This window comes from Kogia breviceps, chromosome 11 (assembly GCF_026419965.1).
Source record: "Kogia breviceps isolate mKogBre1 chromosome 11, mKogBre1 haplotype 1, whole genome shotgun sequence".
NCBI lineage: Eukaryota > Metazoa > Chordata > Mammalia > Artiodactyla > Physeteridae > Kogia > Kogia breviceps.
The window spans coordinates 91,677,298-91,690,018 of record NC_081320.1 but is presented as its reverse complement, the minus strand read 5'-3'; the positions used below and the strand labels follow the sequence as shown (position 1 = coordinate 91,690,018).

Sequence of the window (12,721 nt, the reverse complement as noted above, 5' to 3'; positions counted from 1 at the left end):
GAACTCTGGAACTCGGCTGCCTGGTTTAGAATCCCAGACCTGCCACTTACAGCTCTGCGAACCTGGAGCATTCGCTTTGCTTCTTTGTGCCTCAATTTTCTCCTCTGTAAAAATGGGATTTATTAAATGGTAGGGATCGTGTAGAGAGGTTAATATGCATAATTAACTTACGGTGTCGCTCCTGGTACCATGCATAAGCATTTATATTTATTTGTACCCTTACTACTAATTGTTGGTTCTCTCCCTTCGGTCTATATTTTCCAAGTCAGCCTCCCACACATGAGTCAGAATAATCTCTGAAAGGCAGAAATTTGACCGTGTCATGTTTCGGTTTAAAGTCTTTCCATATCTTCCTATCACCCTCATAGCCTTTCACTTTCTTGTTTGGCCTCACCTCTCGTTGAGGCCTCACCTCCCAACTTTTATCTCCCACCTCCAGGAAAAACAAAACCCATATGCTCCATCCATATAAAGCCCCTGATGGTGTTATGGCCTCTTGCCTTTGCACGTGATGCTATTTCTATCTGAAACAGTTGCCCTCTATCCCTTGCCCCTCTGGGGGGTATCAAAGCTCTTCTAGTCTTCAAAGCTCAGCTGCCTCTGCCAAGATAACCTCCTTGACTCCCCCCCAACCAGGCTAGGTTAGGTTTCCCATGTCCTTCCCGTCACGTGACTTTGTGTTTATCTCTATCATAATACTTATCGAATTGAATCATATTTATGTCCCCCCAATAGAATGTGAATTCTCTGACTTTCATAACCATAGCATTGGCAATTAGCACATGGGTTTTATACTCAGTGTAAGTAAGTCAGTTAAATGAGAAAAAAAAAAGGGGGGGGCACCGAGTTCTGGGCAAGAAATAAAGGATATTTTCATAGAGAACTTCCTCCTTTTAATCCCTGGGTCAGTGATCTTCACTTATCACCACAAGAATTCAGAGATGCTAATTTGACACCCCTTTGAAAAAACTGTACATGTGAAACTATAATTCCACAGGTACAGTCTAGTTATCTTGAGGTTTCAAAATGAGCTAATAACAGGTAGTTTAAATCAACATACCATGCATGGCTGCTTCTCAAACAGCCCAACTCTGTCTAAGGCTAGAAGGGGACATTTATTAAAAACACTGGCAAAGTCTGTCAGAGTGAGACCTTTCATATCCATAATTCCTACCATCTGTAACATCTTATGTTACATAAGATTCCAAATTACCAGTAGCAGTGTTAATCCATCATCTGTCCTAAATATTTTTAGATGTTCTTTATATATTCTACTTAGCTACCCTTTCTGTTTTTATAAATGTATGTGCTTTACTTGCCACAATTAATTTTATGCTGACTTTATCATATCATGGGACAATCCAAAATCCTTTGGGATGATTTTTCAGAAGTAGTATAAGGTATAAAAACAAGTTATATTGAAACCAAAGAAAAAATTCCAAGTCTCTTAATTAAAAAGAGGCATTCAAATTTTCTCCTCCCACCATAAAGTATGATAAATATAATTTCCTACAGGGCTATTATTTCTATCTAGATAAGAAGTTACTCTATAAAATGTGTGTTATTATTTGTAATAAAAGGAAAAAATACACTTCTAGTAAATTATTAATGCTAATCATTTCAGATTGCATCTATTCTATCTGTTCTTAATCTGCATGAGAGAGTTATTTACTCTTCAAGTTACACTTTGACATAAAGAAACTCTTAGTCAAATAAATGTGAGCTACTATTTACCACCTGATAAATAAGAAGGTTCTACACCTCTGCATCCCTATGTCTTTTGTAACGGTAATACAATCTCATATTCTTGAATAGAGTTATCTGCCTTGTGAAGTCCTGAGCTACTCTTTGATACAAACTTAGAAGCAAAGGCTGGAAATTATACCCCAAAGGGCCTTACAAAAATAAAACCTTATCATTGGCACACTTTACAAATGGATGGAGATGATTTTGTGTGTAACATACAAGATGGGTTCCCACACCAGATCCCCTAGGCCTATCCAAGCTGTCAGGGGTCAGTGGCCTGCCAGAGGTGGGACTATCTCTCTCCACTTTTCTGTTTCCTGGCTTTCTCTGCAATGAAGGAAGGTTGCTCAGTCCATTCACAAGTGCAGCCCAGGGGCCTGGCAAACGGTGCCTGGATGCTCCAGCATCCAGTCTTCAAGGAGATGATATTTAGGAGTTTCTGTACAGTTCCTTAGAGAGTTTTCAGAAGGACTGGGCCCTACTTGTCCTCAGAAGTAACTTGCTCAACAGTACATCTGTTATTAGGCTCTCCTCCTGCCCAGTCTCTTTCTCTCTGCTCTCCTGCCCCTGCTCCCCGGCTCCATCTCCTAAATAAACTACCTGTGACTAAGTCCTAGCATTGGGCTCTGCTTCTGGGGGAACTCAAACTAAGATATCAGGCTACAAAGAAAACCTTGATTAATTCCAAAATGATAGCAATGGTGTAGGTCACACATTCTGATCATGATACAATAATACTAACATTAATGACAACAGTTGGAGTACAAACCCCAACAAAATCCTTAACTCTTTAGATATTTAAAATTACTCCTAAGTTATGCATAAATGGAAGAAAAATTACACTCAGAGTATAAAATAACCTAGCAAAAATGATAATGAGGTGAGGCTAAAGGTATTATCATAGAAAAATGCATTTCCTGGGCTTCCCTGGTGGCACAGTGGTTGGGAGTCCGCCTGCTGATGCAGGGGACGCGGGTTCGTGCCCTGGTCCGGGAAGATCCCACGTGCCGCGGAGCGGCTGCGCGCGTGAGCCATGGCCGCTGAGCCTGCGCGTCCGGAGCCTGTGCTCCGCAACGGGAGAGGCCACAGCAGTGAGAGGCCCGCGTACAGCAAAAAAAGAAAAATGCATTTCCTAAAAGAGTTTTTTCATGAACAGAGAAGAAAAAACAAACAGTAAATATTCCACATAAGACATTATAAAAATAAGAAAGGTAAAAAATAAAATAAGGAACTTTAACAAAGTGGGAAATAATGAAGATAAAAAATTACTACAATAGACAGTAAATACGACTAACGATTTGTCACTAGGTGCAAGGCCCTTTGTCACATTTTTATAATTAACATAATTTCACAGATGATAAAATTGAGGCACAAATAAAGTTGCCCAAGATTATACATTTAGTAAGTTATGTGACCTGAATGAAAACCTAGCCTGCTGTTGGGACTTTGAGTGCCTTCTCTCTCTTAAATCATGAACTGCTATTCAATAGCTACTTCTTACAACATACACATACATGTTTGCATACATGTATATACAAACATGAACCAACCGATAAATCATGTATTTGTCTAGTCAACGTAAAAAAAAAGAAACACAAATTCAAAAATGTTAATTCTAAGGAAGTAGATGTAACCACAGGTAAAGAGAAAATAATAAAATAATGAATAATTTCTAAAAGGTTTTGCTAAACATTTTTAAATGTGGATAAAATGTACCATTTTCTATGAAAATGCAAACTACTTATATCAAAAGAAATGTATAGACTACATGAACAAACCTCACAAATATGGAAAAATTCAACACTGTTTACTGAGAACACCTGCCTAAAAATGTCAGTTCAGATGGTTTCTTAAGTGACCAGTGACTAGTGTCAGATCTTCAAATGGTACATAATTATTATTCTTTTTTTTGTGTGTGTGTGATATGCGGGCCTCTCACTGTTGTGGCCTCTCCCGTTGCGAAGCACAGGCTCCGGACGCGCAGGCTCAGCGGCCATGGCTCACGGGCCCACCCGCTCCGCGGCACGTGGTATCTTCCCGGACCGGGTCACGAACCCGTGTCCCCTGCATCGGCAGGCGGATTCTCAACCACTGCGCCACCAGGGAAGCCCAATTATTATTCTTTTCATTACAGAGTTGATTGAAAAAAAAAAAAAGATTCTTTTAAAGAAGTCTCAGATGTGGATTACTATCTCTATGACATATTTGGGCAAGAGAAAAAATGAGACCTAACACAGCTGTTCAGCACTAATCTGTCTGGTACTACCTAAATCTGAGAATGGTATAATGGAGATGGGAACACGGTAACATGCAGGAAAGAGTAACTAACTTCGCTTGGCTAAAGCACGGAAAGAGTCAAGGAGGAAGAACCATTTGAGCAACGTCTTAAAGGATGAACAGGATTTCACAAGACAAATTAGGGGAAGTAGAATTTCAGGCAGAAGGAACGGTGTTATTAGCCATGTTATAGATATGAAGAAAATAGATGTTTTTATAGCATGGAAAAATGGGATGCATGTTTGATAGAAGGTAGGTGAGATGGGAAAATTAAGTTGTTAGGTTTGATTAAGCAGTGTTTCTGAAGAATGCTAACGTCCATGAGAACTCATAGATGTTCTGTGAAATATGAATTCTGTAGACAAATACATTTGAGAATTGCTACATATCATATGCTCTACCCTCCTGTGGAGATTTACAATGAATAAAAAATTCTAGTAGAAAAAAGAATAAGTAAATAAAATAATCTGTTTAACCTGTTTCACAAATACTTGAAAATTGATTTTCTTTTCATGGAACACCAATTAACATCTCCGAGACTACACTTCAGGGAACTTGCTAAAGGCGATAGTATGGTACAGCATTGTCAAACATATGTCACAGAAAGATGTGTTAGCTGTATGCAGAATGGATTAGAGGAGGGAGAAAGTAAAGGCTGAGTGACCTTCTAAAGAAGAGATGGTAAAGCTTGGAGTAAATAAAGCAAAATGAACTGAGGAGAATTTGACAGATTTTGAGAGCTCTTTAAAAAGGATATGTGTTAGGTCTTAATATTCAGCTGGAGGAATAAAGGTAAAGAAGAGGAGAGATTTATTTTTATGAGTTTGGTTTGAATTTTAAAATATTGTGAATATGAAAACGCAGGATGATATATGGGCCTTGCCAATATACTTCCTGCCCATCTGATGTGATACTCAGAAGTCCCAATACAAAGAAAAATGCTTTTCCAGCTACCGTGAAACTTTAATTTTATGAGGAACATATTGTCTTGATAACCAGAGTTCTAGAGACAAAGTTGAACCAACGAATAGGACTTATGGATTCCAGGGTACATGGCGGTGGACGGTCAGGGCGACAGGCAACCTCCCCCCATTGCTGTCCAAGGTGCTGAATTGATTGGTCAAGTTATTGGAAATTGCTTCACTTGAGTTTCTGCCTCTGCCTCAAGGTCAACTCTCTGATGGAGTAGCAGCCTAGCACCAGACCAAGCAAAACCTCATCCACCTAGCATGTCTGCCCTTTCCAGAACTAGCTGACTCTGACTTTTGATCAAGACAACAGCTTGATTTCTCAGCTGGACTCCTGGCAGATCTGCTGCAAGCTGCAAACTCTCTGTGTCCACAGAGGTTAAAAATACCCTGACAGGTAGGTAAACATTTCCTCCACGAATAAAGTTGACCAGTCAGAGGAGCTGGTAGTTTGTGGCTGTGGATGGCTGTGAGCTGTAGAAATTAATTAACAGGGTCTCATTTCAGCACACTCAACTTTCAGGACCCTGAAATTTTCTCTTTGCAGGCAGCTTCTATTGGCCACTGGCCTATGTTGAGCTTGACACTCTGTAGGTCACATTTTCTGCCCACAGGAACTTACAAATCTAATGGACAAACCAAACATAGAATTTAAAGTACTGTGCAGTGGCCTATATTTAACATCAAATAAATTAAATGCATTAAAAGCCCAAAGGAGAGGATTAGTATGGACTGGGTTAGTTAGGTAAAGCTTCATGGAGGAAGTGGATCATCAAGTTTACTTGAAGCCCAAGTAAACTTCAGATAGACAGTGAGGAAGAGGGTGTGCATTAAAGACAGCATCACGGGGTTGGAAATGCCCATGGAACATTTTGGAGATAGTAAATACTCACCTGGTTCAGCCTAGAGCTCCCTATCCTTTCACCCTCCCCACCCATATTCACATGTAACACCACCATCTTTATAACTTCTCCCCATAGTGACAGCATTATTTCTATCTCACAAAAGGAATAAAAAAATCCTTTCAAATCTATTGAAATTTGGAGGGAGATAATTTTATAGCCTCCTCCAAGTACTTTTGATATTTTCTAGAGACAAGCTTCTTCAAGGTGTAAGAGGCCTTTTAGAACGACCAGTCCTCAAGTCACAACATTGAAGACTTTAGCTCTTGGGTGGCTTAGGAATGTTAATAAAACATAGCTTCTGACTTGGGAAAAAGCCTGTTATGGGGCAAACAAGGACAATTTAAAATGAACAGAAAGTGCAGGCAGAGAGAAAGAGGAATCTGGAAATGTGCAATTTGATAGTGAAAACTGGAAGATCTTATAGAGAAAAGACTATCTTGAGTTTACAAGAACTTGCAGCCTAAAAGACACTTTCTAAACTAAATTCTGGGACATCAGGGAAGAGCTAGAGTAATAAAAATACAGTCCCAGGAACTTGATGTGACCAGGGCAGAAATATTCTCTTCTTTGTGGAGTTTGACCTGTGAGCTGGAGTGGACAGAATGGCCGAGACCTTTCTATTTACTGAGCAAGAGGTACATGTAGGATGTACTCAGCCAGGGTGGAGGTTACTAGTAGCGACCAGGATTTTGGTGTTGGATAGATTAATGTGCTTAATGAATATGAATAGTTTAAATAAATTAATCAACATTATACAGTATTATTTAATTGGTCATTTACATTGTGATGACTAATTATCCTACACACCTTTCGAACAGCAAACATCTAGAAATTCTGTCTGCTTACTGATAACTTAAAGCATGAAATCAGGTGTGACTACAGATTGCAAATATTCACCAGGTTTCAGGAACGTGCCATCTGGGCTCTTCTTTACCATCCTTCCAAGAGAACTCTGATTAACAACCAAATTTCTGGTTGGTATGAAGGATATTCAGTTCCTCCCCAGCTGTGCTCCTCTTGACAATTATACTTATGCTTACTCATTTCTTTTTCACGTCTTTTGACTCTCATCACTTATTTAATTAGGGTCTCTCTCTCCCCTTCTTCTTTCTCTCTCTCAAAGGCCCTTCATTTTCTCTTTCCAACTTTCATCCGTTTATAATTTGTCTGTGTCAATTTACAGAAAATTTACCATTCCTATTCTTTTCCCTTTGTGTTTTGTATATGGAGTCATGGAAGGTCTCTACTGGGAACTCTAACCGACTGACAGCGCACACAATTAGGTCTTAGGTGATTAGCTTAAAAGGTTCAGGGATTAAAGGTAATGCTCCAGACAAGTTTCAGTGTTTAATAGTTAAGTGAATTGCTTTAGAGTTTACGTTGCCTGAAAAATGAACTTTTGTGGAATAGGCTATTTGCTAATTTTGCCAAAACCATAAAGTGGTACTGGACTCAAGAGAAAAAATAAAAGAGCAAATAAATGCTCTTTTATTTCTTAGCATCCTTGAATAAGTAGGTCTCATGCAACTCTAGATCGTATCTCCGTATTTTATGCCTTTTAAAAAAATAATGGGGGTCTTTGCTGATATGAATAAATACAGCTGGTACCAAGACTAGTTCATTTTGGGTATTTCAGACTTTGGGTATATGAAGTAATCGAGGCATAGAGAGGTGAAGGGCGGTTGGTGTGATTTCCTGGTCTGCAGAGCAGGTGTTTAGCAAATATCTATGTTTAGCAAGTATCTGTAATCATGTGCTTATTACCCACTTAACCTTGAACATCATATAAAAGAGGTGTATTTTTAAATATATGTACCAAACTTTAATTTTCATTTCACACTCAAAACTTCTGTACAAAAAGAGGCAAAGCAGGCAAAAAAAATTACAGGGACTTCAGCAAACAATATACAACAACTTTTAAACAGCTTTGTGTATGCAACAGCCTTTATAGATGTAGTGGGGAAATTGGGTTCCAAAGTTTTTGTTTCTTTAAGATAAAATTCCAATGTTTATTATTAACATCTAGGAAAGTTTGTATCTGTCTGGGATACAAGATTGAATGGGAAGTTTCTGATGTCTACTGCACCATTAGATTCCAAGATTGAGAGAGCTTCACTTTTCTTTTGAGAAAGCATGAAATTACTGTTATTTAAATGTGATGATGTATTAAAAACCTCAGTTTACCCTTAATAACTTGATATAGTGGTGCTGGCGAGGAGCAAACACCGAAGAAGCATGATATTAACTAATAGTTAAAGGATAGTATACAGGATGTTCTTTCTGGTTGTTAATTAAATACTCCAGCCCCAATGGGTCACCACAATTCAAAACATTCATTGTCACTTTGTTTTACTAATTCCTAGTGGCACATAAAAGGTTTCCAAGGACAAAGTTATAATGCCAAAGTAGCAGTGCATCTGAGAAATGTAATTTTCACCTTGTTGCTTGCCCCAAAATAAATATCTGAGTAATGGAAAACACTTTTATTTGAAAACTATGAGACATCAAATATGAAATATAGTTAACATTGACATGGATACTGTGGCCAGCACTTTCCCCTGAACCACTCACAGGCTGTGGACACATGTGCATGTAGCACAAAAAGCTGTGATTTTTCAAGGATGTCTGATGCCTGGAGGACAGTCTGTTAAAATAATTTGTCTCCCACAATAGCTCCGGAGTGGACCCAAGGCCCATCACCCGTTAGTGATCACAGACATTCGGTTAACCGTCCTCCTGATACTCAGAGGAAATAGTTCAGGTCCTGGGCTTTTGAGAATCCACGTACTAGTGAATCTTGGCTTTGAAACAAGGTGGCTTGGCTAAATCGGGGCAGGCGGGCAGCCTCTCCCATATGTTTGGTCCCATTTGATAGAAAGTCTAATTAAAAATTATAAACGTGCTCAACTATTTCCTCTGCAAGTCCTTTCCCCTCTCCAAGACTTAATCTCCTTCCCTGATATGGGAGGAAAGTAAACCCAGTGACGATAAACATTGAGTGCATCTATATTTCTAGTCTTGACAGTTGTTTCCCAAAGATAACATGGGGCTGCCAAGTAAAAGAACATTTCTTAAGCTGAACATTTAATGGATTTGTTTACCCAGTATTATCCTAATTTCTGGCTTCCTCTAGGGTTTTAGAATGCCTAGGTTTGGAAAGGTCTTGAAAGCCACCTAGTGCATTTCTGTTCTGATGAGAGAACGCTCATCCAAGCAGCTGTACTTGTTCAGCTTGAAAAGCTCCAAGGAAAAGGGCCTTTCCTCTCCTTGTTGACTGACATTTAGATACAGACTGGGTAATCTGTTCTGTCACTTGAATGGATTTCTTTGTTAAAAATAAACAAAACCAAAGTATGTCTCTCCTCTTCTTGGAGGACTCAAGGGAATGCCAGCTGCCCACCAAAGTCAGGAAAGTAATGGTGTGACAGCTCATTTCTTGGGACATTGTGAATGACACCAAACCCTGATATCACCAAACCCAACTTTGGGAATTGCCATCCCCTGGGCAACTCTTTCCTTCCATCAGAAATAGGCAAGCCATTACATGGTTCAGGCTGAGGGTTTATTTAAAAGCGTCCAGTATCACCCCCATAATATGTATGCATAGGCCACGTGGTGAAAAAGAAAGGGCATGGAGTCAGGAATGAGGCGTCCTGGGTTCTAGTCCTACATGGGGGTGATCCTGTCAGACTTCATCCTCTGTCTCATTTTTCCCCTGGAGACCAGAATAGAAGATTTCCAAGATTCCATTCTAAGCTCTGTCTGCAGACACAATGACCCTGTCATACCGCTAAGCATCAAGGCAAGGTGGGGTGATGCTTACCGGACTCTACTTACAAAGGGAGGATGTGAGAGTCAGTCTTTTTATTGGCTCATAGTCTTGGAGGACTACTGGAGATTATCTGTTTTATTTGCCCGTTTTATAGATGAGGAAAGTTAAGACGCAGAGAACTTAAGTGAATTTCCCAAGATCACTCTGTGACTCAACAGGGCTAGGACTTAATCCAGGGACTCAAGCCAGCATTCATACATTGCAACAAGCTAGCAGTTGGGTCATGAAGGAGCTGCCATGTAAATACTAGCTAACCAGAAAACGAAAATCTCCCCTCTAAGTTCCTCTAGTTTTCTGGTAACTAATTAAGTGTCTAGGTCTCTGCTGCCACATGGATGGTCCCCAGAGGACGGGGCTCCTATTAGGAGGGGCTGGGTACCCAGAGCTCCACGGACAACAGGCATGTTAGCAACCTTACCCACAATTTTAGCCAGAGCTCCGTCTCCCTGTCCCTGGAGACAGAGGGTTGAAGCAGAGAGATGACTGTCCTGTTACCTGGGTGCCCTTCCTCCCCACCTGTGCCCCACTTCCAGGACAGCCACCAACCCAGCCACAACAGCACATCTATCTATTCTTGCTTCCCTCCCATGAACGGATGCAAACACATTGATTTTTTCCTCTTGCAAAATGGAAAGGGACCATTAGAGGGGATAAATCAAAACAGGAAGAGAGTATGCTGATAAATAAAATACGTGCAACAAAAAAGTTGCACGTGTGCTGCGCTGTCTGAGGAAAGAGAGGGGATATGCTGAATTCCAAGCACTTGGCTTTGTGTCTCCACGTGCATTTTCCTTTTCTGGGATCCCTCTCTCTCTGTCAGGATAACAGTTGTGTTTCTTGTAGTTGAGCTGACCCAGGCAATTAAATACTTCATGTTTCTATAGCTATACTTCCCAGAGAGATTACCCATCTAGAATTAAAACATGACCACAGGCTATTAGGAATTTCTGATTGTTTAAGGTGTAAGGAACTCCAGTAGCAAAGATCAATGTCTCCCAAATTCTCCTTTTGGAGAAGGGGTTTTCGTTTCAGACATCGAAGATAAGGCTCTCCAGTCAATTTATGCTCTGCTGGGTTGAGTCAGTCAGGATACAAATAAAGGTCCATATATTTCAGGGGCGAGAAGGAAATGGTTATGTAAATACACGAGTATTAACATCAATCTGTATTAAATTATGTAAACATATACATCTTCTGAGGTCAGTTCAAAGATCCTCTTCACTGAGCAAAGCTTTACTGAAGCATTGCTCGAATCTGTTTGGAAGTCGATTCATCATTCAAGTGTTTTGTAGTGAACCTGGATGGAGAGAAAACGATGGCGGTCAGTGTGCAAACAGCACTCCGAGAAAGCTTCGATCGTGACCCTCCAGCTCACCTTTACCTTGGGACACATAACCGATATTTAGACATCAAACTTGGCATTGGTTCTTTAGACAAAGAGCCACACACACTTCAATGCTTAGAGTAGGCTCAGATTTAATATTTGATCCTTCCCTCCAAAGGGGTTTTATGTTATGGTTATTAAACAAGTCGATCTTCCACCTAATCAAATAATTTCACGGAGGAGACACAAGCAATCTCATTTTCCAGGGAGGCAGACTTCACGTGCTTGAGTGCAGGATCTTGGCCATCTAGGGCACCCCTGCTGAGTCACAAATATTAAAATATGGGTTTGCATATTACAACATTACCCAACACTTTTAAACTGTTAGGCTTTTCTACTTTTATGAGAATGCTTGTCCTCATTGCCACCACAAGGGGGCACGAAGGCAGGTCCATATACTGAAGAAAAGTGGTGTAATTTGTCTCCTCACGTTAACTGGTGTAGAAGTAGTTCATGAAAAGAGAGGAAAAGAGAAGTCACATGTAATAAAATCTTGACCGCGTCCCAAGCGCTCCATGGAAGTTTTTCACTCAAACTAACTCTTTGTAGGACAGGTTATTGCCTCCATTTTACAGACGGGCAAACTGAGATTTAGAGACGTTAAAAGACCCATTCCAGATGACAAATAGAACGATGTATGATTTGTAAACAATTTGTGATTTCTGATTTGGATCCAGGTCTGCCTGCCTCAAAAACCTGTGTTCTCTGACTTGCTCACGGTGTCTACAGGAGACACCAAATGCCGAGAGCCGGATGGAACTCACAGCCTACCGCAGTGCCCTGCTCTCGAAGCTCTGCTAGACTGAATGATGCTGGAAAGCAAAACAAACAAACAAACAACAGAAGCCAAACTCTTCTTGCTGAGGGTGGAAAGCCAGCCTTTTGTGAAATGGGCACCAGTGGAGAAAACCTTGGTTTGTCCACAGAATCTGGAAGGCTCTTGGGTTAAAGCTACATCTGTTCTGAAGAATTAGCAGCTTCATGAAAAAGGATTAGCCTCAGTGTACAATTATTCATTTCACGTGCATCTCAGTTTCTTCATTTATTAGATGGAGTAATAGATCTTATCACTCTGACTTGTGATGGTTAAACGAGAGCATGAAACATATGTGTTGTACGTGCGGGGAGAATCACCGCTCCATCTCACTTACACTTATTGAACATTTACTACATGCATGAGGTTGAGAGGGACTGAGGGAAATCAAAGATGAAGGAGACAGCAGGGACCATAAACTTTCCAGACTGCAATCCCGACTGGCATGCGTCAACAAACTCCCGCGGATACGTCACAGCTGAGAAACAAGAATACCTCCCCTGAAGTGGATTAAGTGCACGTGTCCTTGGGAAGCGAGCAGGTGCTTGGGCGTGCCGCGTTCGCAGCCAGGAGACGTCAGGAGCCCTAGCCAACTACAAGGGCATCCAGGCAGGGCAGAGCAGGGTTCTTGGCTTTGGCAGCTGCACGTATGACTCACCCAGGGACCCTCAGAGCAAACCCACGGACACACAGTGGATGCCGGAGGCCCTCCCCCAGCGATTCGAACTCATTTGGCCTGCATTGGACCCCGAGCATCAGTGCTTTCGGAAGCTACCCACATAATTCTCCTGTGCA

General features: G+C 40.8%; 1 protein-coding gene across 1 annotated transcript in view; it reads right to left on the bottom strand.

Moving 5' to 3' along the window:
* Positions 1-7,695: 7,695 nt before the first annotated feature.
* The window catches only part of CYRIA (CYFIP related Rac1 interactor A), a 109,534-nt gene continuing 104,508 nt past the window's right edge, over positions 7,696-12,721 (bottom strand). Inside the window, exon 12 of the mRNA XM_059079011.2 lies at positions 7,696-11,025. Within this exon, the coding sequence (XP_058934994.1) occupies positions 10,962-11,025 (64 nt within the window). The 3' untranslated portion in view covers positions 7,696-10,961. The remainder of the gene's footprint in view (positions 11,026-12,721) is intronic.